Source organism: Schizosaccharomyces osmophilus, chromosome 3, assembly GCF_027921745.1.
Source record: "Schizosaccharomyces osmophilus chromosome 3, complete sequence".
Classification (NCBI taxonomy): Eukaryota; Fungi; Ascomycota; class Schizosaccharomycetes; order Schizosaccharomycetales; family Schizosaccharomycetaceae; genus Schizosaccharomyces; species Schizosaccharomyces osmophilus.
The window spans coordinates 1,418,490-1,444,921 of NC_079240.1; the positions used below are offsets into that span (position 1 = coordinate 1,418,490).

General features: G+C 38.7%; 15 protein-coding genes across 15 annotated transcripts; 8 read left to right on the plus strand and 7 right to left on the minus strand.

Moving 5' to 3' along the window:
* Positions 1-163: 163 nt before the first annotated feature.
* Positions 164-1,048, plus strand: dlp1 (decaprenyl diphosphate synthase subunit 2 Dlp1; the record flags this gene model as incomplete). Its single annotated transcript, XM_056183449.1, has 1 exon — positions 164-1,048. One exon carries the CDS (start codon positions 164-166, stop codon positions 1,046-1,048), a length of 885 nt encoding a protein of 294 aa, XP_056039524.1.
* Positions 1,049-1,203: 155 nt separating this feature from the next.
* Positions 1,204-1,987, minus strand: poz1 (shelterin complex subunit Poz1; the record flags this gene model as incomplete). The annotated part of the gene is made up of 3 exons (XM_056183450.1): positions 1,204-1,458; positions 1,499-1,842; positions 1,882-1,987. The coding sequence occupies 3 exons, from the start codon at positions 1,985-1,987 to the stop codon at positions 1,204-1,206; spliced, it is 705 nt and encodes a 234-aa protein (XP_056039023.1).
* Positions 1,988-3,435: 1,448 nt separating this feature from the next.
* its3 (1-phosphatidylinositol-4-phosphate 5-kinase Its3) lies at positions 3,436-5,627 on the plus strand (the record flags this gene model as incomplete). The annotated part of the gene is made up of 3 exons (XM_056183451.1): positions 3,436-5,030; positions 5,074-5,185; positions 5,229-5,627. 3 exons carry the CDS (start codon positions 3,436-3,438, stop codon positions 5,625-5,627), a joined length of 2,106 nt encoding a protein of 701 aa, XP_056039522.1.
* A 379-nt stretch (positions 5,628-6,006) lies between these two features.
* On the minus strand, positions 6,007-8,511 carry tpp1 (trehalose-6-phosphate phosphatase Tpp1; the record flags this gene model as incomplete). The annotated part of the gene is made up of 1 exon (XM_056183452.1): positions 6,007-8,511. One exon carries the CDS (start codon positions 8,509-8,511, stop codon positions 6,007-6,009), a length of 2,505 nt encoding a protein of 834 aa, XP_056039019.1.
* A 936-nt stretch (positions 8,512-9,447) lies between these two features.
* On the minus strand, positions 9,448-10,737 carry SOMG_04674 (SPOG_02626-like, conserved protein; the record flags this gene model as incomplete). Its single annotated transcript, XM_056183453.1, has 1 exon — positions 9,448-10,737. One exon carries the CDS (start codon positions 10,735-10,737, stop codon positions 9,448-9,450), a length of 1,290 nt encoding a protein of 429 aa, XP_056039520.1.
* Positions 10,738-11,326: 589 nt separating this feature from the next.
* On the minus strand, positions 11,327-12,616 carry ted1 (GPI-remodelling mannose-ethanolamine phosphate phosphodiesterase Ted1; the record flags this gene model as incomplete). Its single annotated transcript, XM_056183454.1, has 1 exon — positions 11,327-12,616. One exon carries the CDS (start codon positions 12,614-12,616, stop codon positions 11,327-11,329), a length of 1,290 nt encoding a protein of 429 aa, XP_056039521.1.
* Positions 12,617-13,282: 666 nt separating this feature from the next.
* Positions 13,283-13,849, plus strand: apt1 (adenine phosphoribosyltransferase (APRT) Apt1; the record flags this gene model as incomplete). Its single annotated transcript, XM_056183455.1, has 1 exon — positions 13,283-13,849. The coding sequence occupies one exon, from the start codon at positions 13,283-13,285 to the stop codon at positions 13,847-13,849; it is 567 nt and encodes a 188-aa protein (XP_056039518.1).
* Positions 13,850-14,164: 315 nt separating this feature from the next.
* On the minus strand, positions 14,165-16,599 carry mnl1 (alpha mannosidase Mnl1; the record flags this gene model as incomplete). Its single annotated transcript, XM_056183456.1, has 2 exons — positions 14,165-16,436; positions 16,499-16,599. 2 exons carry the CDS (start codon positions 16,597-16,599, stop codon positions 14,165-14,167), a joined length of 2,373 nt encoding a protein of 790 aa, XP_056039016.1.
* Positions 16,600-17,506: 907 nt separating this feature from the next.
* On the plus strand, positions 17,507-17,791 carry tsc3 (SPOTS complex subunit, serine palmitoyltransferase activator Tsc3; the record flags this gene model as incomplete). The annotated part of the gene is made up of 1 exon (XM_056183457.1): positions 17,507-17,791. The coding sequence occupies one exon, from the start codon at positions 17,507-17,509 to the stop codon at positions 17,789-17,791; it is 285 nt and encodes a 94-aa protein (XP_056039280.1).
* A 734-nt stretch (positions 17,792-18,525) lies between these two features.
* Positions 18,526-20,249, minus strand: cmk2 (MAPK-activated protein kinase Cmk2; the record flags this gene model as incomplete). Its single annotated transcript, XM_056183458.1, has 4 exons — positions 18,526-19,698; positions 19,852-19,948; positions 20,005-20,189; positions 20,235-20,249. 4 exons carry the CDS (start codon positions 20,247-20,249, stop codon positions 18,526-18,528), a joined length of 1,470 nt encoding a protein of 489 aa, XP_056039530.1.
* A 243-nt stretch (positions 20,250-20,492) lies between these two features.
* On the plus strand, positions 20,493-21,227 carry rnf170 (ubiquitin-protein ligase E3 Rnf170; the record flags this gene model as incomplete). Its single annotated transcript, XM_056183459.1, has 1 exon — positions 20,493-21,227. The coding sequence occupies one exon, from the start codon at positions 20,493-20,495 to the stop codon at positions 21,225-21,227; it is 735 nt and encodes a 244-aa protein (XP_056039056.1).
* Positions 21,228-21,496: 269 nt separating this feature from the next.
* rpl3401 (60S ribosomal protein L34) lies at positions 21,497-21,835 on the minus strand (the record flags this gene model as incomplete). The annotated part of the gene is made up of 1 exon (XM_056183460.1): positions 21,497-21,835. The coding sequence occupies one exon, from the start codon at positions 21,833-21,835 to the stop codon at positions 21,497-21,499; it is 339 nt and encodes a 112-aa protein (XP_056039053.1).
* A 378-nt stretch (positions 21,836-22,213) lies between these two features.
* Positions 22,214-22,591, plus strand: rbm8 (exon junction complex subunit, RNA-binding protein Rbm8; the record flags this gene model as incomplete). The annotated part of the gene is made up of 1 exon (XM_056183461.1): positions 22,214-22,591. The coding sequence occupies one exon, from the start codon at positions 22,214-22,216 to the stop codon at positions 22,589-22,591; it is 378 nt and encodes a 125-aa protein (XP_056039789.1).
* Positions 22,592-23,856: 1,265 nt separating this feature from the next.
* Positions 23,857-25,239, plus strand: tef102 (translation elongation factor EF-1 alpha Ef1a-b; the record flags this gene model as incomplete). The annotated part of the gene is made up of 1 exon (XM_056183462.1): positions 23,857-25,239. The coding sequence occupies one exon, from the start codon at positions 23,857-23,859 to the stop codon at positions 25,237-25,239; it is 1,383 nt and encodes a 460-aa protein (XP_056039049.1).
* Positions 25,240-25,648: 409 nt separating this feature from the next.
* rpl1602 (60S ribosomal protein L13/L16) lies at positions 25,649-26,298 on the plus strand (the record flags this gene model as incomplete). Its single annotated transcript, XM_056183463.1, has 2 exons — positions 25,649-25,689; positions 25,746-26,298. 2 exons carry the CDS (start codon positions 25,649-25,651, stop codon positions 26,296-26,298), a joined length of 594 nt encoding a protein of 197 aa, XP_056039817.1.
* Positions 26,299-26,432: the final 134 nt, after the last annotated feature.

Consider the following 26,432-nt stretch of genomic DNA (forward strand, 5'->3'; position numbering starts at 1 on the left):
TTAGAAGGTGATAAGCAGTTGAATATTTTCTTTTTGGTTTTCATTTTGTAGGCACTTAATCACACTCAAAGATCTATATCCCCTGCTACGGCTCTGATCCGTTTTGAAGGCATTGTCATTTGTCTTAATAGGACAGCAATTCTAATATTAAGTTTTCGTCGATATGAAATTACCGCTGCATATAATACGAAACCCTTTTTTAATATCCTCTTATTTCTCTGCGAACAAGAGCGGTTCTTGGGCGTCCGTTCTACTAAAGGCTGTCGGTGTACTTTCACGAGATTCCAGATGGCATGCAGATCTTCTTAATGTTTTAACAGAGGAGATGGGATCTTTAAACAAGCAACTTAATGCTTGGACGGGAAATAATCCGCTACTGGATCGAATTACTGAACCATACAAACGTTCAAACACCCAGTTTTTTCATCCGCTTTTAGTTTTATTGATGTCACGAGCTTCACGAATGGAAGGAAATACAAGCCAACAAATGTTTCAGAGATACAAGCAGTTGTCACGTGTTACAGAACTCATTCACGCCGCTAATCTTATCCATATCAATATCCGAGAAGACCAAAGCACTGAAGAGCTTAAACTGGCAACATTGGTTGGCGATTATTTATTAGGAAAAGCTTCTGTTGATTTATCTCATCTAGAAAGTAATGCCGTTACAGAATTAATGGCCTCTGCTATTGCAAACTTAGTGGAAGGACATTTCATGAAATCAAGATCTCTCGCAGATGCCCAAGCTAATGAACGGATGCTTTTACTTCAGTCTGCATTTCTTCCGGCAAAGGCCTGCTTATCCGCTAGCATTTTAAATAATGCCTCAACACATATAAATAAAGCATGTTTTACCTATGGAAGGTTCTTGGGTTTGTCTATGCACGTAGCACATGAAGATATCCCTGAGAAGATGGAGCAAAAGACGAAGAAAATGGATTTACTAAACGATTATCGAAAAAATGCAAAAGATGCATTAACTGTCTTCCCAGATGTGGAAGCTAAGCAAGCATTAATTGAGATTGCTGACAGAGTATCAATTGCATAAAAATTTCTCCAGAAATATACTATCAATGGTTTCAAATTTTAATCATGGATGATAAAGACGATCGTTGTCCAAAAAAATTTCTTTAATCCAAGGTTTTTTTGCCTGCAAAGAAAAACAGTTATTCAAGCATTAAAGAATGATAGAAATTCTGATTGTTAAAAATTGTAACCGTGAAATAACTCTAATTCTAGTTTGGTACACAGCAGATAACGTCCAAGGATGCTATGAATATTGACCCATGGCATTTCGGATTGGAAGTGATGGATTTTTTTGATCCTTTTTTTCTCATCTATGGATGCAATCTTTTCTAATACCTTCTTTTCGGACGGGCTGTCCGTGTACCATATGTCAAGAAAATCTGATAGTGTTGCAAAATCGACATGCCTTTGTTCTAATAGGTGAAATGTCATCTAATATCATGTTAATTTCTTTTTCTTATCTTTTCCATACCCAACGTAAAACCCCTGTCTTGGCCACAGCATATAGTCTGATAGCCTCAAGATTTAAATTGCATTCTTGGGCAAAACGCTCATCATTCCTGTCAGTAGATGAAGTCGATGAGCGAAAGCATTCCATTCTCTCCTTTTCGATGCACGATAATCTGTTTAGAGATCTACTTATGAGGTCTGTATCCCAAAGTATAGCGCGCGAAAGTGTCAAGTTTGGATCGTCATTTATGGGTGGATTCGTGTTTACTCCTAAAGCAAAACAATGATCAATGAAGGCCATGTTCATAAACAATGGCACTGGTACATGGTTCAAAGACTCGCAGGTTCCCAAACTCTCTAAACAAGCTTTCTTGTTAATTTTCTAAGTCATCTGAACATTGTTACCTTGTACGATCGCTGCATTCTCACTGGTCTCTTGAAAATGGTTTTCAGAAAGAAAAAAGGCCTCCAATGATTTTAAGGTAGCTTTTATTTGAGTATGGTGTTGCATGACTCAATTCTCGATCTTTGCGTCTATAAAATCCCTAGTAAATTAATTCCTCTTGTTTTTTCTTCTTACGTTTCAAATTCAAGCTAAAGGATAAATACCAACTTTCTCTTTAACCAAAAAGCATTTCTTTCCACATATGGGTTTTCCTGTACGAGAACCGTTTCCATGGGGTTGATTCTTAATGAGCAAAAGCATGAATTCTACAAAGATGAACGAAACCTTAAAAATGATGGTTCTACAAAAGAATAAACAACACTCGTTACTACTATTTAGAAGCAATGTCTGCAGCATTCCTGTTTACAGGATATTGTTCTCGGATTTGGTAGTTGAAGAGCAAGTGGTAAATTGAACACGGTTTTTGCTTCAAATTCTTCTAGTTCTCTGCTTAAGGAATTTTACTTAAAAAATACTCTTCTATTCCATTTAACATGTATCGAGATGGCTTTTGTATTTGTTTACTTTTTACCGAATCGTACCACATTCCATCCTAGGGTAGAGGAATTCACTAGTAAACAATATAGAAAAGTTTACGCATGTATGAAAATTCGCTTTTTGTCCGGGCTTTCCTCTTATAATAGTAGTTTATTGCTAGTCTATTTTTATTTCTCATGTGAATGGTTTTAAAGGATCACATCTCTGAATAGACGCATAATTTCAAGAGAAATATATTTCCAGGAATGCAATGAGAATTTTAAAGATTGCTTATGAAAAGAAATCATTTCAAGGGAATCAACATCAACATAGCTGAACATCTTTTTCCTCTTCACCTTTTAATTTTAGAAACAATGAAGGTTTTTTCATCTGATTTTTCTAATAAATATGGTACTACGATTAAGAAAGGGACATCTTAGCCTTTACAAAGTAGAAGTCTATCTTAATATAAATGTTTACATATTTTTTCTGAATAAAAACGATTAGTTTTGGACTACAAAGACCCAATCATCCATTTCATCCAGGTTTGTTTACATTAAACATAAACAAGCGCTTGACAAATCAAATTTGGTCCAAAAAGCGTCTCAGGCTGTTTACTTTCGTGTTTTTCAGAATTGTTTTCTATATAAATCTCTTTCTTTATTCTTCAAAGATTTTTTTATTTATGAGTAAGAAACCCAGGAATTGTCATCTCGGTGTTTTCGGAGAATTACTGTAATTGAACCCATTGATACTCACATAGAGAACACCACACTGTAAGCATCATAGGAAAGGTAGAAAAACCGCTGGAAACAGCAGAAATCCGGTTTTTAATTTATTTATTAGAGAATCCCATTTCAAAAATAAATCACCTAAAAGGGTTTTTACGTTACTGGCAAACGAAAAAACGAATTGGAACCTTTGGAAAGGGGGAAGCGAACACACCGCAAGAAACGGGCTATATTTGTGAGAAAATTGGGTTAACAACTTTTGTTAAAATCAATAATTTGGTTTATTTATGTTTCACAGAAATCCTGATGAAAATTGACACAAACAACTTTATCCCTTCCAGAACCATACCGAAAGAAGCAGTTTCTACCCATGACGAAAAAAAAGTGACGCCAATTGATAGAGAAAAAGATCTATCTCCCAATATTCCTCAGTCTCATATTGGTCCCGAAGCACAAGGAAGAATTTTTTCTCGTTCTAGCTTGGATTGCTCGCCTGAAAACAGTGGTATGCATTCGCTGCAACTGTTAACAGAAACCCAGGTATTTGATGAATCTACAGATCCTTTTGCCCCTCAAACTGCGACTTCAACTAGCTCCTTTTCGTATCATAGCCCATCCTCCGATGCAGAATTTTTAGAAAGACACGCCCCAACATCGGCGGGTGCCATTTCACCTACAAGCCCTGCCCCTATAAACCCAGAACACAAGTCCACCCTCCCGAACCGTCGTTTACAGCCCGAAAATCAATCCTCCAAAAACGATTCAAATGGCAAACGCAGTGATGATCGCAAGGCCAGTTTATCAAATTCAGCTTTAGATGAAATTCCTCCTGACATTGGTTCCGCCAACTGGGCGGAAGCTGTTAAACAGAAGCGATTGAACATGAGACGTCGGCATGAGGAACTAGACGATGATTGCGTTTTAGTAGGAACACGTGTTTCTGAAGGCCATGAAAATTACGTTACCGCCTATAACATGCTCACGGGTATTCGTGTAGGAGTTTCTCGATGTCAAGCAAAAATGGACCGAGCTCTGACACCAACCGACTTTGGCTCTCGACACAAGTATACCTTTGATATAACTGGCAACGAGCTTACACCTTCCGCTAAATATGATTTTAAATTCAAAGACTATGCGCCTTGGGTATTTCGCCATTTGCGACAGCTCTTCCATCTAGATGCTGCGGATTATCTTGTATCGCTCACTAGTAAATACATTCTTTCTGAACTTGATTCTCCCGGAAAGAGTGGCTCTTTCTTTTACTTTTCACGAGATTATCGCTTCATAATCAAGACTATTCACCGTTCCGAACATAAATTTTTACGAGAAATTCTTTATGATTATTATGAGCATGTCAAAAATAATCCGAATACGTTGATTTCACAATTTTATGGTTTGCATAGAGTAAAACTTCCATTTGGACGCAAAATTCATTTTGTGGTTATGAATAATCTTTTTCCTCCGCATCGCGATATTCATCAAACATTTGATTTGAAGGGATCGACACTGGGGCGTGAATTAAATGAAGAAATACCTTCTCAAAATCCGATGTGTACGATGAAGGATACAAACTGGTTACGCAGAGATATGCATCTTCAATTTGGTCCTTTAAAACGTCAGATATTTTTGACTCAGGTTAAAGCCGATATTGATTTGCTTTCTTCTTTAGGTATAATGGATTACAGTCTTTTAGTAGGTATTCATGATCTTAGTCGTGGAAATCGGGATAAAATACGAAATAGCATATTATCCGTTTATGATCCCAATGTTTCACATCACCAAGTTCCGTCCACAGGCGTTGGTGAATCAAATGCTCACCTTCTTCGGCAAGTTGTGAATAGCACTGGACCAGTTTCGCTGGATAGGTCGTGCAACCGTCTTCCAAGCAACCAATTTATGGAGTACGTAAACTTATTTTAATATTTTTTACTGACTGATTATCAGAAGAAGTAACTTTATGTTCTATAGTGATGATGGTGGTTTTCAAGCTACCGATGAAATGAACCAACCTGCGAATCATATATTTTACATTGGTATTATCGATTTACTTACGAAGGTTTGTTCATCTAACATGTATTATCGTTTACTAACCATTCCAGTATTCCTACGTTAAAAAAGCTGAGCATTTATGGAAAGGCATCAATCATTCCGAGTCAGCAATTTCTGCCGTTCCCCCGCCTGAGTATGCCAACCGATTTTACAAATTTATTGAGACCGGCATAAAGCCAAATCATCTAACTTTAAAACCTGTTCCGATGTTCAAACAACAGAACGATAACGTTGTCCTTGTAAGCAACCACCAAAACGGAAATGACAAGGAAACCGAGGAGTCCTCTACGAAATCAAAACCTAAATCAAGAGAAGGTCAATTAAATCCTCAACAAAGCCCTTCACGAAAAAAAAGCTCATCCCCAATTCAGAAGGCATCGGTTTCTCCTAAACGGTTTCCTTTTATACGACCCAACGTAACTGGCAACAATTTATCACAAACTAAATAATAGTAATTTTGAAGTGCGACCAACTATTCTAATGCATTGAGATGTTTATGCTTTGTTCTTGTATATAATCACTAATCTATCATTTCGTTATTTCTAGGATAAAAGAGCAAGTTTCTAATAATATTTTTTAGACCAGGATTTTTTTATTCAAAGACATATCACTAGAGCTTGTTTTTTAATTTAAAAAAAAATAATTAAAATTCATAATTTTCAAACGAGTAGGAATCACAATGATCACTTGGTACTATTATTACAATGTCCCCCCTTGGTAACTGTTTTGAGATTTTCGTAGAGTAAAACTCGGTGTTGATCCCTTCATTAAAAGTGTATATAAATATTTGATTAATCGATTTCATAATGCCAAATACGTTATTTCTTATTAAGTAGCGGCAGCAAGTTTAGCAAGCTCAGTTGCATCAGTAAGGTCAGCAAGGTCAGCAAGAAAATCGACAACATTTTCAGCTTCAGGAATACACCAATCCGCAACTGTAAGCTTGTGCGGAGAACCGACAGTAACAGCAAATGATGAATTCTTATTTATACGATTGGATTTTTTATTTAAAGAACGAAACATATCCTCATCTGTTCTATCATCGCCCGCGCAAAAAATAAAAGATGGAGTGGATTCATCAGATTTAGAAGACAAAATCTGCTTAACAATACCACCTTTATTAATACTAGAAGGTCGTACTTCAATATTTGCTTTGCCTCTCATAATCTCAACATCAAACCTGGAGCAAACCATCTCCTCAATTAATGTTTCACATTCAATTGCTTGAAATGAACCATTCTCAGGATCAGCTTTGCGATAATGCCAAGTCATACCACAACGCTTCTCTTCAATAGAGGAACCTTGGGTACGATCAGTGAAATATTGAAAAATCTGTTTGACGTCTTTCTTCCAAGACAGGTCAAGCAATTCTGCCAAATTTGTCCATTTATCGCTGTGAGGCTGACGAACAAAACTGCCATGCTCAGCAGAAAGACCAAGACCATTAATGTCGTTCATATACTGCCGCAGGAACTTTTGATCACGACCAGAAATAATCCATACCTCGTTTCGTTCGTCGGCGGAAAGTTTTCTAAGAGAATCTAATAACTTTTCAGATGGTACGGCCGCATTCGGATCTCGAACGATCGGAGTCAAAGTTCCGTCGTAATCTAACATGAACAAACGACGAGAAGCTTCTTTGTATAACGAAGTAGCGTGACCATAATCCAATACTGGTGTCAGGTCACCAGACTTTGAAGCAGCTAATTTATTTGCCAAAGTACGGATTAACGAAGATGTCCAGGACTGCATGGTATAAGTCGTGACTTGCTTGTAAGATTCATGCTGGATACTTTTTCTCTTCTCAAGGGACATACTTAAGACTTGATCAATGATATCCGCAGTCTCGTTGTGATCCCAAGGGTTAATTAAAGGAACGTCGTGCAACATAGCAGAAGTACCCGTAAACTCTGACAACATAACTACGCCCCAGCGATCCCTTTGACAGACGACATACTCCAATGCAATGTTGCTGATACCTTCACGGATGCTGTTAATAAAGAGGGAATCTGCGAATGCAAGAAGAGCGAAATAATCAATAGCGTCTATTTGATCTTGATAATAAATAATCGGCTTATAATTTTCAGAACCGTAGAGAGAGTTTGTTTGATCAATGAGTCTATGAATATGAGAAGAAAGCTTTGGGTGACGGAACGCCGAGGAAATCGTAATTTGAATTAAAACAACTTTGCCACGCCACTCTGGATATTGTCTTAATAAGCGTTGAAAAGAAATGATTTTTTGAGGAACACCAAAAATTTCGTCTAAACGGTCACGACCAAGAATAACTTTCATACCCGCATACTTGGACGAGAGCTCATCGATTTTTGTAGAGACAGCAGCACTGCCACTTGATCGAATAACTCGTGGGACGTCAATTCCTACAGTAAGGGGACGGACGATGACACGCTTGGAATTATAGGAAACCCAATCATGACCACTTTCAAATCCTAAAACACGAGTACAGCAGCTGATAAAATGACGAGCATAAGAATAATCTTCGAATCCAACAAAATCGCATTCCAGCAAAGCATGAAGGATAGCATTCCGTCTAGGGAAGCATCTCGCAATTTCAGAACTTGGGAAGGGATGATGATGATAAAAGGCAATGACAGCGTCAGGGATCTTTTCGCGCACCAACTTGGGAACAAGAAAAAGAGAGTAATCCTGTACAAAGATCAAATCTCCAGGTGTATATGACTCACATATTTTCTCTGCAAACACTTCATTCATGGTAACATAGTCGTTCCACCAGCGCTCTTCGTTTTCGTCCACTTCTGTGCTGGGCCAATATTTATAATGAATTAAGGGACGGATGACATTTTCAGCATAAGCAAGCCAGCGAGATTGAGAAGAGCGATCCTCACAAAGGATAACCTCTTCATCATGTTTTTCCTTGTGCGGACAACTAGTAAGCCAGACTGGGATATACTCTGTACGCTTGTCAGAGTTCCATTCTTTGTATGCAATTTCAAAATTTTTTACATCTTTTTTCGTAATTTCTGTTACAGACTCTCCACTCTCTTTACTTGAGTCATCGGGTATTATCGGAATCGCACCCGTCCATCCCACAAGCTTGGTTTTCCAGTATGTAGAGTTTGCAAGCCAATTCATGCTAGAATACATCGTCGCGGCCCCTCGACGACTTGTGAATTCCCACTCACGGGTTTTTTCATGAATCGTCGATTTGAACGGTAAATGTCGCAACACATAAGTGATGCATCCGCTCACCCCCAGACTTTTCAATTCTTGAGGATCCAGTAAGTCTCCAGACAGTTCGTATACATTTTCGCGTTTAAAATTCGTCGGTGATTTTGACGCGTGAGGGTTCATTGGTTTTCTATACTCCTTTACTTTGGTTTGGAACGGCCCAATTTTTAAGGATTGATTTTTGAGTTATCTTTTTCACTTCCAAGGTTATAAATTTCCCTTTTTTTCTATAAAACCTCTACTTTTGATTGTAATAGAGTTGTTTATGTCGTCGTTGGTTTAAGGAGGATTCAATAATCGCAAAACCGTATGTCACTTTCCACAAAACAACATACCTAATTTACGTCACCCCTAAATCAATTTACTAAATTTGAAGACATAATAGTCGATTGAAAAGGAAACAGAAAGAATAAAGAAATTTTTTGTGTTGCCATCCTTGTGCTATATCTGTTTTCTTTATTCGCAGTTTTTACTGATCCGGTAGTTAGTTGAGTAAACCAATATTCTTTTTAATACGGTCTATTTACTGAACTTGCTTATTTCTATAAGAAAAACTTCTATATTCTATGTACTTCAGTTAAAAATAAGGAAACTATGAAAAACGAAAAGATGAAACCAGGAATTATTAGACCGGAAACAATATAAATGAAAGGTAAACAACGTATTTGACGAAATACGAAACATATAATAACACAATTGTCCAATTAAACCAGACTTCCAGCACTGCGAATAGCACTTTCTGGAATAAATATATAAAATGGTAATAAATCCAACAATGAATTGTCTGCCCGTCACCAGATATGCCCTTTGTATATACAAAGCTAAATAAAAAAATTCAATCATCACGAAACGAATGCGCACAAACAAAACTTTGCTTGCATTTTTGAAAAGAAGCAATTAATTTTGGTCATGAAGTCGTGATTATTGGGAATCCTCGGGTATAAATTGAAATGCCAATATAATATGTGAGATTATCAAAATCTCTTAATACAACTTGTATGGCCAGCATACAAGATAAATATGCATTTAAAGCTCAGCTCTTGCCTCGTATAAATAACCTTACAAAAGGACAATCAATGATGTCAAGATGAAAAGGAGAGAAGCATAGCTGATGCTCACTGTGCTGGAGGCAGCACTAGGAACATTCTGGGATGCACTGTTGCCAGATGAAGAAGCTGCCGATTTAGAAAATGATGCAACCGACGTATGCAACGATTGACTAGAGGAAGGTGCTGCTGCACTTTCGCTTGCAAATGATGAAGTCTCGCTAGGATCGGAATAAGAAGCATCAGAGGGTTTAGAAACAGCAGGAGGTAAACTCGTGCTAGGAGTAGAAGATATAGGAATGTAACTAGGAGTGGTTACGGTTACAGTAACCGCGGCAGGGCAAGCAGTACCAGTGGCTCGGCTAGTTTCACCTGTGAGAGCAATTGAGCCGTTAGAAGCCAAAGAAGAACCCGTCACTACGGAGGAGTTTGTGAAAGAAGGAACAGCATTGTAGCTCACAGAAGAAGGTGTGGCGGTGATGGAAGAATTTGATGCAACAAGGCTGTTGGTGACGGAGGGCACAGAGCTATTAGAACTAGGTGTAGATGTAACATTCAAGTGAGAAGTAACCACTGGGGAGGTGACACTCGTGGAAGCATTGGCAGCCACGGCTTTGCTTGCAGGAGAGGATAGAACTCCGGTAGAAGTCGAGTTGGTAAAAACAGGAGTGGATGTGAATGATGAGGGAGAAGATGAATTGGTGTAATAAGGACCGGTTATAACAGTACTTTTGGGAGAAGTGGTAACTGCAACGGAAGGACTGGTACTATAAACAACAGAAGAGCTGGTGTTGAAATGAGAGCTGCTGCTCCTACCGGTGAAAAAGGAACCAGTCGATGATGGACCGGGAGCAGGAGCCATGGTCCAGTTGCCCGTATTCGAGGTATTCGTACTTAATTGTGAAAGTACATTGGCACGCAAGATATTATCGTCAAGAGGACTCTTTATTCCTTTCTTATCCATCACAGTAAAAATATCCGATTGAGCATAAACGACATAACCATCGACAGGAGACACAAGGTTGACTCGATATCCCGAGCCAGGCGTAAGCTCAAGAGGTGGGAGAGTTGCACCCTTCTTAGACGTGTCGATAGTCATTGCATACTGATTTATAGCAGGATGCACTTCTTCGTTGACAACGTAAACATGCGCTTCCGATGGATCTGTATCAAGAACAGACCAATCCAAAGCCTCTGCACTTTGAGAAAACCAAAGTGAATCTCTTGAAGGCTTCTGAATAGTTATAGCAGCGCATAAACGTAATAAACTGAGCGCTGTGCCGATCAACGTAAATTGATGCATTTTCTTGGAGAACAAACTTGTCAATTAGCAAGGGATAAATGGTATAAAAGTATCTTAAACGTAGGCGAATAGAAGTGATCACTGATCAAAGCAGAACTATCTTCCTAAAGTAAACAAACAAATACTTTTGTGTTTGGAGTAGGATGTTTGGTATGAAGAAAAACGTTATATATAAACAACCTCAAAATGTAAACAAGAAACAAACTCAGAATGTAAACAAATTTTGGAAAAATTAGGGACTGCAGCAAACTTTTTATAGTCTCAGTAAATTGTCTATTATGAATCTCGTAAATTTTGGTTACCATGGTAACCAAAGTGTGCTGGTAGTAAATAAGCAATAATACAGTGAATAAAACATTTCGTGACGTGTTCATAAATAAACAAAACGAGATCGTATGAAGAAACCAAAAACTGAGCATTTATTATTAGAAGCGTGGCTGGGAATAAGTTTCCATTACATTTGGACATAGTTGATGAGGGTGTAAGGTTGGTTGAAAGTACAAAGAGTTGGATACCGAAAAGTTCATAGAATGTAAAAACATTTTTTATTGTGTTATTGTGGAGATCCTACGAAGGTTTCAATTAGCCTTTAGATGAAGGATATTAATAAAAGACGTAAAACAGTAAGAACGCAAGTGAAGATATGAAGCGCCCACCAAATGTAGGAAGGGCCTGCAAAGGTGCGAGTAAAGGTCATATCCAAAAAAGGCCCAAATGCTTTCGTTTCACTGAACACGTAATCTTTGGCAGAAAAGGGTAGAAATGAAAGGTAATGATGGAACTTGGATTGCAGGTTTCTGCGGAATGTGGAAGGGATATCTCTCAAGGTCAATTCCACGAAACCGATATTTCCTCCAAAATATCCCATAACACTTGGTAAAGTGTGCTCAATGACTCCATTCGGGTAATGATAGTCGCACCCCATATGATCGTGGCCTGAAAGGATCAAGGCGATACCAGGCAATAAATGAAAAACCTGTTGGGTTGCCTCGTATGAAATGTGATTTTGCAACAGGACTCGATGGCTTTCAGAACGAGAGATAAAAGGGTTATCAACACAAGCGTGCTCAGGCTTGTAAAATGGAATATGGGTGAAAACAATGGTAGGGATCTCTGGCTGCGCGGCTTGTTCATAAAGAAACGTCCATACATCAACGGCTTCCCTTGTTAGAGGAAGGATCCCAGAACAAGAAAGACTATCGCAAGACTGGAATTTCGAGGCCATCTCTGGGTAAAACTGAACGTCATCTAAAGCTAAACTATTTATACCGAGAATGCGTACGGGGTGGCCAGCAACAGAAGCTTCCGTAACCCAATTTAATGGCCCAAAGGAAGAAGTCCATTTTTCGGTCTGTAATTCAGATAAATCATTACCATAACCAATGTCATGATTTCCTGGAATCGTCCACACCGGAATTTCATTGACTTGAGGAGACGACGCGGCTGTTTCTGTAATATTGAAGGTCGCCGCCCCTGTAATCCGTTTTAGTCTTTCAACACGAATTTTAAACTCATCGACGTCTAGGTTCTGAAAACTCACAAGATCACCCAAAAGGACCATAGCTTCGGGTTTCCCCCAAAACTTGTTTATTTGAACCAAGTGTCGCAAATACAAATCGTTCCCAAAAACATCAAGGGTACCTTTAAAAAATCCATTGGCCTCAATCTTATGATTACCTTCAATTTGTGGGTCAGCAACCCCCATAATCGTGAATGAACTATTCAATTCGGACGACCCAAATCCAAAAGCAGAAAAGACCCCAAACCAAATGGGGTAAGCATAGTAAGCCGCTAACAATGCCAAGGAAATATACTGAAAGATACCTATACTTTTGCTAACCCAAACAAAAAACTGGCGAATTGAATTTGAAGACGCCATTTTTCAAGTTGTTAATTATAATAGAATTGAATTTCGACCAAAACGCCAAATTTTACGAAACGAGTGAAAAAAAAAATGAAAACAGCCTCTGTTTACAAAATCCAAGCAAAACTCATTTATTAAAAACAAAAACCATGAGTAATAAAAAGATTAGTTAAAAAGAAGATTTTGGCATAAAGAAACTTGTTTTATCAAAACTTGGAATATGTACTTTCTAGAGTGTTGAATGACACCCATGCGTCTTGGTGGTGAGTATAATTACCAACCTTAGTGCGAATACGGATTCTTGCCTATCGCTGTCCTGTAGCTTGCTATTCACATTAAGGAAACCTAATGTCATACAATAGTAAACAATGCTTGTTTTATGTTGATATATCTTATTTTGTCCATTTATTTTTCTCGGAATTAGCGCAATCGAGACAGAAACCAAGAACTTAATCTACTGATATGAAAGAATTATCTACTAGAAAGAGATAAATAATAAAAAACATACCTATTCAGCTTGATCCATTCATGAAACCACCGAGTGTTCGTTCTCCAAACAATGTTACTTGAAGAAAAGCAGTCCTGCTACCTTTAGTGAAAAAGACCCAAAAAAAATTTTGACAACAAATAAACAAGTGTCAAACTTGGCTATTTCTTCATTCTCTTGTTTTTGTAAAAATCATGTCTAACGATCGTATTGAATACCTCCGTTCTAAATTGGCTCAATATCCCGATTTCCCCAAGAAGGGAATTCTTTTTGAAGATATTATGCCAATTTTCGCTGACCCTAAGGCTTTTGGCATTCTCGTTGATTTATTGGTCGAACTCGTTCAAAAGCAATTTAAAGAAATTGATGTCGTTGTCGGTTTGGAAGCCCGTGGCTTCCTTTTCGGCCCTACTTTGGCTTTGCGTTTGAATTCTAGTTTCGTCCCCGTTCGTAAACCCAATAAGCTCCCTGGTGATTTGGCTACTATCAGCTACAAAAAGGAGTATGCTGAAGATGCTTTCGCTATGCAAAAATCTTCCATCAAGCCCGGTCAACGTGTCTTGATCGTTGATGACATCTTAGCTACCGGTGGTACTGCTATGGCTGCCGATGAACTCATTTTGCAATTAAATGGTAACTTGTTGGGCCATGTTTTCTTGATGGAACTGGGCTTCTTGGAGGGTCGCAACCGTCTTAAGGCTCCTACATTCACTCTTTTCAGCGGTCAAACTGAGGCCCCTGAAGGCAGCAAAACTGCTTAAGCCATCCAAGATTTTATATTTGTTTATTAAGGATTGTTGGTAATAACGGTTTCTAGTGGGATTTCCAAATTATCATAAGACTGAGCAGGTGCTTACTTCTTGTGTTTTTGGATAGTAATTTTGCTTGTATACTAGATTTAGAAGAGCACCATATTCTAAATAAAATAATTTTTAAGAGATCAAAAATTTATTTTCGAACTCAAAATTGTAATAATCTTGTTGCTGATCGGTTGTAAGTGTTTCCTAATCTACCATCACATACATGGAATAATAAAATAAACAAAGTGAGATGCTTAGTATTAGACCAATTCTTGTTTAATAAATATTTTGATCATCAGAGCATGTTTCACACACATAAAAGTTTTCAATTAAAGAGTTTTGAAAATAACAAGGCGCGTCTTTTCGGATCTTTTGCACAGTCAAGTTTCCCCATTGAAGAATAAAACTTTGATTTATACCAAGGTGAACTGTTGGAGGCACATAAGGCTTAATTAAACCAAAAAAATAAGAAGAGGGCGACTCTTGCATCAATTTCGTTTTGTTCGTTTTGGTATCCTGGTCCAACAATAAAAGCAATCCAGCTTTCTGTGCATTTTTTGCTTGTTGTAGCCAGCTACAGTTACCTGTAGGAGCTATATAACCCACATCTGGTGCGAAAGAGAAAGGCATTTTGTTACACAAACTGGTATTTAAAATTGTCAACGGTAATTGCGACGGTTGCTGGAAAGATCCTTCATGAACATGAAGGAATTCAGAGTACGTTTCTTCTCCTGTGAAAGAAACCAAATGCGCAGAAACAGTAGGTGCGTACAGCGTCTCTTTACTCATAAACATTGCATAGTTGGGATCAGTTAAATACAATGTATCGTTTTCTCCCACACTTTGGTTTCCGATTTTAAAAATGCGGTAGTAGTCAGTATCAATATACTTTATCAAGCGAATTCTGTTCCCAATCAACGTTGGTGCATATATGTTATTCATGACGCGTTTTGTAGACTTGAAAGGAGGCAACAGAACATTCCCATACAGAATCTCTACAACGTCTGCAATCCTTGGTCTTGCACAAATGCCATTAGGATCGATTAATTCCTCGCTAACTCCTCGGTAATCAGATTCTACCATTTCAAAGATATAATCAAAATCTTCTCTGGAAGCCACTTTAGAAAAGAAAGAAGGTTCCATAAAATGGTCTTTGGGGTCGAGTAAACATGTCCCTGGATGCTGACGTTTATTAGAGTTAAAGGCTTTATGCGTTTGCCTATTTATGGGTAATAAATGACCTTCGGTAGTAAAAATGAAGTCTTGGAATTTGGAATGAAATATATTATCTTCATCAAAGAGAAGATAAAGATACTTTAAGGTCTCACTAAGGAAAAAACTCTCCATTCGGTCAGAAAGTACTCCTGTTTCAAGGTTATCCAAGGAAGCAAATCCACAAGATGTGCGAAGATTTTTTTCTATATTTTTTAGAATTGTCTTTCCCACGTTCAAATAAAACGGATCTTTGGTAGCACGATATAGATAGTAAGTCGATTCAGCAAACTCTGGTCTCAAGGGATATCCCTGCAGTTCTATGGTTTTCGTATGAAAGTTAAATCTCTCAGGTATTTGTCCATATTTTGAATAAATTGAAAAATAGTAAAGATGTGCTTTCTTCGCAGATTCTAGCTCGCCAGCGAGAACCAGTAATCCCGAAAAATAAGCTCCCAAAGAGTCAATCCAATACGTGGCAGTAGTCCCACTGCCTGCGTAAACATTTTGATAATAATAATCTTCTGTGGAAGAAATAAACTGACGAATATTTCTTAGGGATTCTTCCCAGACATTTAGGAATCGTATGTCATCAAGTAAAATGTATGATTTAAGAGCGTACTCGTAAAAGCTATCAATTCCAGCGCCTATTCCAGAAACAGGATAAATCCATTTTCCGCTCATTACATCGATGCTGTTCCCTAAGAGACCAATGCTGCTTTTCCGAGTCCATATGGCAAAAAAGGCATTTTCAGCTGCCTTTCGAAATTGTGGGTTTCCAGTAAGAACGCTCAGCATGGAGAATTCAAGTATAAGGCTGGATGCTCCTGCGGAACAGGACTCGTTTGTCTCTTGTGAAGACACTCCTTTCATCAAATTTATTCTCGCAAAGGGGATTTTCGTGGGTGTCCGAAAGGAAGTTAAAAGCCGCTCACCAAGTTCTGTTGCTAAAGTCAACAACTCGTTGTTATACTCAGGGAGTTGAAATCCGTACTGTGGATCTGAAGCAAAAACATGACCAGACAATAGTCCCCCCAGGATCCTAATAGTAACTTCGAAAACTTGAACCTTAGTGTCAGTTTCAAACGTCAAATGTTGAATGATTTTTTGAACAGCTTCATGGAAACCTTTGGGATCATTTAAAACGACCAAGGTATCTATAGTATCTATCAGGGTTAGGAGGTAATTACCACGAACATCATTGACGCCAAGGTTATGAGAATTCTTGAAGTCCGGTCCCAACCCTTTGCAAGACAAGGGAGCAAGTTCGTCAAGCGGAAATGCTAAGTTTAAGTAATTGGAGTAGCCATGATAAAACAACTCTCGAGTGAGGTTTCTAATAAAGGGTAAATAGAATATTCAATTCCCAATTCATTTATTTTTTTCATAGCATCATACCTTAACTCCAGTACTTCAGTTGAGTTAATTCCATAAGCAAGAATTCCTTGAAACAACCATAGAAACACTAAAAGCCACGTAGTAAAATCCCAAAAGAACATAGATCTTATTTGTTTATTCAATAATTTGCTAGGGAAACGGAACCTGAAGCTAGCAAACCTTATAAAATATGGAACTCAATATATCTGGTACTCTTTTACGTGTAGCCTACGAAAATTCAAACAGATTTCTATTAAATTTTAGAAATAGCTTGAAGGCAATTAGCAATAACCCTCTTTGGGTTTAGTATGATGTTTTGGGTGAAGTGTTCTAGGATATACCCGATTCTTTCTGACTTGAGTTACAAAAAGCTTCGTCTGGTTTCCTACCGCATTTCCTTACTTACTAGGAAGCTACAAAAATAATTTGTAATAAACCATTGAACACTTCATTGAAAAAGTACCAACCCGTTCAAATTGCGTTTGTTTTGTTTGTCATTTGTAAACGTTTGTGCTAGAGTTTTATGATCCATAAGGCGTTAAACGACAACAGGCCAATTGATTTTAAAAATAGCAAAATTCAAGCCTTGTTTTACAAGAAATGCTATTTCTATGTAAACAGAATATCAAGCATCTTTTTCCAACTCCTTTAGTATTTCCAATCTAAATTTTTTGGTATGACATAGAAATAAAAAATATCTCGTAGTATTCTTTTTTTCTTTTTTACCTGCAATTGCTCTTGTTCCTCCTACACAATGAAAATCTTAAAACTTTTTTTTTTTCTTTGTTTATTTACTTCTATCGCATATTTTTTGTGATAATATTATAAGTTTATTATCGTACAGAGGTATCATTCTTTCGTTCCAAGACTTACAACAAGCGTTGTACACCAATAACCCATTTCCTAAACTATACCTATTCCGTTTCATTCTAAGGAAAGTCAATTGATTTCCTATTTCCAGCTATTTTTGTAGCTATTATCAAGTATATTCTTTCGTTTGGGCTTACGTGGATAATTAAGTCGAACAGAATGGGAAAACCAGTGATCATTAAGGCAAAGAAGGACTACGATGGCGTGTATGAGCCAGAACGTATGAACTGGCTTCGATTACAGTACTATCGCTACCAGGTTACTTTCGGTCCATATGTCTTTACCTCTCATGAAACATTTGTTTTCAATACTATTGTCCTCCTTTTGCTTTTTCTAATCGGTTGGGCCGTAAAATCTATTATTGTCAAATTAGCTCCTCCTTTGTGGAACTTCGGGTTATATATACCGGGTGCTGTATTGCATCTCATTCAAAAGAATGCTTAGGAAAAACCTACTTGTTATATCCATCCATAATTCTACCCTAATTGACAGAACAGCCGCCGGGATGAACAGCTTTCTTTACTTTAGCTCAACGATTCTTTCTTCCTTGGGTTTGTCTCCCTATTCGCATACTCAACGAACCAACCAGTCAGATTACTAAAAAGTTATGTTAAACTGAGGATATCTATTCTCGAATCCATATCTTATTAAATTTAATTTTGTAATGATGCATACCCTATGAATCAATTTTGTCTTTAGACGCTTCAGCAACTTTATTTCGAAATATAGGCGGTACACCCAATTACGGTCCCTTCGAAGAGAAAGAATACTCTATTAGCAATAATTTCTTCAGATAGTGTTGGCATATACTTACATACTTTCTAGATTTAATTTTCTGCATCATATGGTCTGCTATGTTTACATTCTTTTTACAAATACCCAAAACGTATTACTAAAGTTTTCAAATAGTAAAAAATGAGTGATATAATTTTGTATATACTGTATCAGAAGAATATAGAAAGGTAGGGAGAGAAAGAGAAAGCATAATTAAAGAGTGTAGGGTCCTTTAAAAGCGTGACCGTGTCGCATAGTTAAAAAAATATTATACTTAAACGAGCAACCATTGTTATGTCAGGCCTGGCCGAATGCAAGAGAAAGAAAGTTTACTAAAAAGATAAAACCATCTCGATTTTTAATTACGAATGAACGCCATTTCGAAATTAGCTTGAAGGTTAAGATTACATTGGATGTCGTCGGGCAGATCTTCTAGAAATGAGAGACGATTGAGCAAGATCCAGTTGAAAAGAATCTTTCTCATCACTGTTCGAAACATCACTAAAGGGAAAACTTGTTCCTGTAAGTTCATCCCCAGAATCTTCTTCAACAATCAAGTCCGCCGCCGAGTTGATCCTTGAAAAATTGGCATTCTTGTGGTGACCCTTCGGAAAGTTAGAGCGACGAACATCGTATGCAACCATCATTGCATCACTCAATGTAGTGATGGATGGTGATTTATGCATAGAAGCACTGGATGTACGAGAAACCATCGTTCTCTTTGGTCGTTCCTTGAGGTCAGATGTCATTCGCCCAGGCGAAGAAGAAGTAGAATCTATAGAGCGTGAATAAAATTTTGGCTTATGGGAAGGAACCAAAAGCATCTTCGGTTCACCGCGAATCCAAGGATGTTGAAAAAACTGATGAATGTCGTATCGTTCTCTCGGATCTACTGTCAATAGATGGGCAACTAAATCCTTTGCAGATTCTGATATGTTGTCCCACCAAGGAGATAAAAACTCAAATTCTCCTTTCACAACCTTGGATGCCAATAACCCAACATTCTCGTCAAAGAAAGGTGGAAACCCACACAGCATTGTGTGCAGGACACATCCCAAAGCCCACATATCCACGTTTTTGGAGTAAAGTTCGTCATTTACAATTTCTGGTGCAGCATAGCCTACAGTTCCGCAAGGAGTAGATGTTTTCGTGTTCCAAACAACCTTACTAAAACCAAAATCACCTATTAAAATTTTTCCAATACCACCTCCACCAACACCAGGTGTAAAAACGCCTTCGTCTTGCTTAATTGGATCCAAAGGGGGCGGCTTATAGTTTTCTGTAGGATGAAAAGGAATTGGCTTAAATAACACATTCTCAGGCTTGATGTCCCTGTGAACGATGCCACATACATCATGGAGATGTTGTATTGCATCTGCAATTTGGACTATGACATGTCGGGCGAGTTGTTCGGAAAAGTAAGTGAAATGAACGATCTTGTGAAATATTTCTCCTCCTTCAGCGAGCTCCAAAATAAGATAAAAGAAATCATCCGCTTCAATAAAATCCAGCAAAGTGACAATGTTTTTGTGTTGAATCCTTCGCATTATGTTCACTTCCTTATGAACACCATTTCGCTATTAATCAGGTTAGCTGACATTGGTTCTTTTGTTTTGGTTTTCTGTTTTCTGAAGAGCTCTAAGGATCAAGTATGCAGGAAAGCTGAAACTCTTCGGCTACAACGTACTTGATAACCTGAAAGAACAACTCTAACAGATTCAAAATCTTACCTGTTTCAGATTCATCTCGTATTTGCGGATCACTTTAACAGCAATGTCTTCCTTTAGGTCAAAAGAATGCGCCTTGTATACCTTGCTATAGGCTCCACTATACATCACTGTTAATACCCTAGCCTTCTTTGGGTAACTAAAACATTCACTTACTCTCCGAGCTTCTCCTTCAATTGAAACTTTTCTAAACCAGGAAAATCCGTAGGTTCAGAAGAATCAACTTCTGCATGATGACTTTGTTGGCTAGCTGTGCCAGCGGACTTTCCTGAACCGAGAGTTTTCTCGCCCTTCTTTCGTTCCTTATTTAGTTTGACGGACTTAATGAATTTGCGAAACCCCTAATGCAATGTAATTAGTTTTTTGTTAATGAAATATTTGCTTACCGTCAAAATTGACATAGTAACATTTGGTATTTGTTGTTGGTAGAATTGGTTCTCAACCCATATCAAATCGGTCTGATTCAGCTAGTTCGATTTTCCCCTTCAAAAGGGGCCACCAAACTCTTGTAAATATATATATGAAATTCTTGTTTTCTTCATACACATGGATAACTGATTTGATGGATTTTTAATATAGGATACGTTCAGTGGGATAACCAATCCTACAAAACGGCGACTTAATAAATCCAAATCATTGCTAAAATGATTTTGACGCGCTGGGACGAAGTAGTAAGCGCTGATACTCAAGTACAAAATATTCAAACATTGGTGGAAGAGTACGACAGACTTGTTACAGCTACAAGACCGGTTTGGAAGGAGCAGTTGCGATATTTAATCACTTTGGGTTTATTCCTAAAAAACCGTAAAGGGAATGCATGGTTATATTTACTAGTACTTTGGAAGCTAATATCAGGCTCATTTTCTCAAAGCAGAACCAATTTACTTCGAAAAATTGAACGCGTTGGTAATGGATTTTTCACTATTATCGCCTTGTTTAAAGGTCTTGTTGCATTTCGGGGCCAAAAAACTTTTGTCAATATGATTCAAAGTTTTCTCAGTACTGAGAACATACTTCCAAACTTTGATGCTCATCATGAAGGACCCACAGGTATAATTGACCAAACAATTCTTATGCGACGAATTATCATGGGTCTATTTGACGGCTTATTCGAAACCCGTCTCCCGGCGACCGTATGGTTCAAGTATAAAGAACTTCAAAGCACAGCAAAAAAAATTGACTGCCAGCCGAATGAATGTGCATTCTGTATTTTACGTGACGAGGACAACGCTACTCTCACAAATCCATACATTGCTAATTGCGGCCATACCTTTTGCTATGCCTGTGTCATGTCACGAAAAGAGCTAGTCGTCAATTTAACTTGTCCCATATGCTGGGCCAAGATTCATCGTTGCATCCCAAACACCCAATATGGCTAAATTCAACCATCGACCTCTATGTTCTGCTAGTCTATATAACAAATTTCCACTTTTCTATATCAGCTAGAATAAAATGCGTATACTTACAAAAAGTACAGCAGTATTGAGAATTGTTTACTTCACATATCTACAGAATATGCCTACTTCTTACAATTTACTACGCAATGTCAGGTTACGCACCGAAAACAGTCTTATTTGATTTTCGATAATCAAGGAAGCTATATAGATAGAGCCGCTCAGACAAAGCTTTCCGGTTCAACCTTTACCCTTTACTTTTGGGAAGACATTTGCTTAAGCTTTTGCTTGACAATCTTTTGTTCCTCGATCAAAAAGGCACGAATAATACGGTCCTTCACAGCATTGGCACTCAAATTACCGCCATAAGCACGTTGGACGGTCTTCTTGTTGTGGGAAAGACGAGCAAACTCACGAGGACGCAGAGCGGGGATACCTTGCAAAGGAACGCCTGTGTCACCGCAACGAGGGATGGTGCCAAGCTTCTTGATATGCAAGTTGCGTACTTTGTTACCAGGAGTCTTGATGATTCTGGTCTTGTTGCTACGAGTGTTGTAAGCAAGGCGACGGCGGTAGGTAACTCGTTGTGCCATTTTGATCTTTTTTTCGTTTGTTCTGCGCAGGTTCTTTTTTGTACCTCTTGAGCAATTGTGTTGAGTGTGACTGTTTTTATTGTTCTATATGAACAGTTTACCTCATAAAACCAAATTAGCGCAATAGTTGAATCACACTAGTGCCTTATGTGCTTTAACGAACGTAGTCCACCGTGTGGAATGAAAGTAAAGTACTAAGTGTAGTAGCGTTGCTAGTCGACTTTGTTCTTTCAATAATCTCCTATTCAAGACTTTCTTAACGTATACCCTTTTGTTTGATTATTTCTTTTTGTTTACTCTTTTTCTTTTCATCTGTTTGTACAAATTAGCTTTTTTTCTGGGAAACCACGCGTTTTTGTGTAATATCGGCCATCTCTAATGAGTCAACAAGCACATCCTGCCAAATCCATTGAAGGTTACATTATAATTGTAACTGGTTTGCATCCTGAGACTTCTGAAGAACAACTTGAAGACTTGTTTGCAGACTTCGGTCCTGTTAGAAACCTGCATCTGAATTTGGATCGACGAACGGGTTATGTCAAGGGATATGCATTGATTGAGTTTGCTGAACTAGGGCAAGCAGAAGAGGTCGTCCGTCAAAAATCTTTAATGCTATTAGACAGGAAACTAGAAGTTGACTTTGCATTTCTAGAACCTCCTGCACGTCCTCGCAGATCCTCTTTAAATTCTCGTAGTCGTAGTCCTTCGCCTCGACCCAGTCGCCATGATCATGATATTGCCATGGAAGAATCGTAATGCATTGAAAAATTTGGTTAAACGGGTACATTCGTGTCATTTGTGGATTCCATTCGTTCAACACTCAATAAAAGTTTTGCTTTTTTGGAAATGCTAATAAGATTGCACAGGTAATACCAGTGATCAAGAAAGGTTGCTTCATACTCACTCAAGTAAGTACGAAAGGGGCGGGAAAATATAATCAATTAGGACCCATACAACGCATCAGGTCCACCAGGTGCTTTGTTTACATTTGCCCAATATGCAACATGCTTTGGAAAGAGTACAAGCTAAACTCATATGGCAACACAATTACTTTTTTATAAATTGGGCATAAGTTGGAAAACCCCTTACGAAATGGACAAAGGTTTTGTATGGTATATGATTTTATCTTCCTTATTTCGGCTTTAAAATAGAATACAGAGGAACTATGGATTTTCTTTCTTTTAACAATCGTTATTGTTTAATGAACCAAGTTGTTATATGCTAAGATGTCAGATCTGTGAAATAGGTAATAATGTCTGTTTATGAATATGCCTGGTTTATTTATAAGAGTGGTTCCAACAAGTATCCTCAGTGAAAGGATTCCTACTGTTTTCATCCAATCTTACAAACTTAGTCATTTAGAGGAAGTAAAAGTCGTAACGAAGTTACATTGAACGACTATAAAATCCTTCGAAATAGTTGCTTGTACTAGATTACCATAACCAAGGGTTTTGAGCTGCATGTCAAGCGTTTTAAAGCTTACACCTAAGAGCAAAGGCAAGGAGAACAACTTTAAATGTCAAAGATGCGAGCACGTTTAGGTACGTGATTCTTATTCCTTCAGGGTAGCCATTCTCCTGTTCATTCAACAGAAAGTGAAGCTTTTCGCATACACCTTCCCCCAAGTTCGGGAGTGGAACACATTGTAAAATTTTACAAGATAATATATAATGTTTGTTTGTTTGGCGCCTCTTTTAGCTAGTTTTTATTAAGCCTATGAAAACTTCTAACCTTTCTCAAATTTTCTTTTCTTTTTCTTGTCCAATAGATATCGCCATAGAGAGGTATCGATAATGACGGGAAACGACTTTATATACTCCATGTAATGATACTAGCCTAGTTTTCGATAATATTACTATAACGAAAGGGAGGCAATTTGCCATCCATAATTGAAGTTTCCATTGCCAGGAAATGTGACTGCGCTTTGGCCTATATAAAGGTGAAGGGATCCACTTTCGTCCCTTGTCTGCAACACCGTAAGCCAAGCGCTACAACTTGCAATTTTTATTTGATTCAACAATATGGGTAAAGAAAAGGGACACATTAACATTGTCGTTATCGGTCACGTCGATTCTGGTAAGTCTACCACCACCGGTCACTTGATTTACAAGTGCGGTGGTATCGACAAGCGTACCATTGAAAAGTTCGAGAAGGAAGCCACCGAATTGGGTAAGGGTTCCTTCAAGTACGCCTGGGTTTTGGACAAGCTCAAGGCCGAACGTGAGCGTGGTATCACCATCGACATTGCCCTCTGGAAGTTCGAAACTCCCAAGTACTATGTTACTGTTATCGATGCCCCTGGTCACCGTGACTTCATCAAGAACATGATTACTGGTACTTCTCAAGCTGACTGTGCCATCCTCATCATTGGTGGTGGTACTGGTGAATTTGAAGCTGGTATCTCTAAGGACGGTCAAACTCGTGAGCACGCTTTGCTTGCCTACACTTTGGGTGTCAAGCAACTCATTGTTGCCGTCAACAAGATGGATTCCGTTCAATACTCTCAAGCTCGTTTTGAGGAAATTATCAAGGAGACCTCCAACTTCGTCAAGAAGGTCGGTTTCAACCCCAAGACCGTTCCTTTCGTCCCCGTCTCTGGTTTCCAAGGTGACAACATGATTGAGCCTACCTCTAACATGACCTGGTACCAAGGCTGGCAAAAGGAGAGCAAGGCTGCTGGTGTCGTTAAGGGTAAGACTCTTTTGGAAGCCATTGACGCCATTGAGCCTCCTGTCCGTCCCGTTGAGAAGCCCCTCCGTCTTCCTCTTCAAGATGTTTACAAGATCGGTGGTATCGGTACAGTCCCCGTCGGTCGTGTTGAAACCGGTACTATCAAGCCCGGTATGATCGTCAGCTTTGCCCCCGCTGGTATCACCACTGAGGTTAAGTCCGTCGAAATGCACCACGAGTCTCTCCAAGCTGGTCTTCCTGGTGACAACGTCGGTTTCAACGTCAAGAACGTTTCCGTAAAGGATATCCGTCGTGGTAATGTTGCTGGTGACTCCAAGAATGACCCTCCTATGGGCTGTGCTAACTTCACCGCTCAAGTTATCATTCTTAACCACCCCGGTCAAATCTCCGTTGGTTACTCTCCTGTCTTGGATTGCCACACTTCTCACATTGCTTGCCGTTTCAACGAGCTCATTGAGAAGATTGACCGTCGTACCGGTAAGAAGATTGAAGAAGCTCCCAAGTACGTCAAGTCCGGTGATGCTTGTATCGCACAAATGCTTCCTAGCAAGCCTATGTGCGTTGAAGCTTTCACTGACTACGCTCCTCTTGGCCGTTTCGCCGTCCGTGACATGCGTCAAACCGTCGCTGTAGGTGTTATCAAGGCTGTTGAGAAGTCTGCCCCTGGCCAAGCTAAGGTTACCAAGGCTGCCCAAAAGGCTGGTAAGAAATAAGTTCTTACTAAATAGGTTTTGAAATAAAAGCGATTTGATGAATTAGTTGCATTTGTTTGTAGTACGTATAAAAAGTAGTTCATTGATTGTAGTAAGTATATTTACACCGTGCAGGTACAACGGTTGAGTCATCTAAAGTTAAATTTGTAAAGTCTGACTATAGGGGAACAGAATAAATTGTTGTTCAATTGAACATTCTTTGAATTGTAGAAACGTTGCTACAGCACTTAGCCTTTTCCAGACCTGTAGCAAAATTCAAAAATTCATACATAGTGCGAATACGTTAGGATACGAAACTTATTTGGAGGGCGCTTCGTTATGACACATTAAACTAAAATGTTCGCCTAAAAAGCAGTCACAAAAGTACTGTGCACAATTCTGCAAAGATCAACAATTCATCCAGCACACAATGTCGGAATTCCAGAAGGTCGTTGTGATTGACGCTAAGGGGTAAGAATGAATGTAGATGATAGAAAATGAGAGGATTATACTGACAAAGAATTTAGTCATCTCCTTGGACGTTTGGCATCTGTTGTCGCCAAGCAGCTTTTGGGCGGTCAAAAGGTTGTCGTTGTTCGCTGCGAAGAGCTGAACATTTCTGGCAGCTTCTTCCGTAACAAGCTTAAGTACCTCGCCTACTTGCGCAAGTCTTGCCGTTACAACCCTACTCGTGGTGCTTTCCACTTCCGTGCTCCTTCTCGTATCTTCCAGAAGGCTGTTCGTGGTATGCTTCCCCACAAGAGCCCTCGTGGTCAAGCTGCTTTGGAACACTTGCAAGCTGTTGAAGGTGTTCCCCCTCCTTTCGACAAGCAAAAGCGTGTTGTTGTCCCTGCTGCCCTTCGTGTCTTGCGCCTTAAGCCCGGCCGTAAGTACTGCACTGTCGGTCGCCTTTCTTCCGAGGTTGGCTGGAAGTACGCCGACGTTGTTTCTAAGTTGGAGGAACGCAGAAAGGTTAAGAGCGCTGCTTTTTACCAAGCCAAGCATTCCAAGCAAAAGAAGGTTACTGCCGCCAAGTCTGCTTCTTCTATCAACCAAAAACTTGCTTCCTATGGATACTAAATGAGCATCTTCGCTTCTCCTGTTTTTGCCCTATTAGCTATGTAGGAAACTGAAATATGAGCACCAAGTCCCTTTTTGTTACTATATGTATTGTAAATACTTAATTCCTGGTGTTTAGCGTGTAATTATACAAG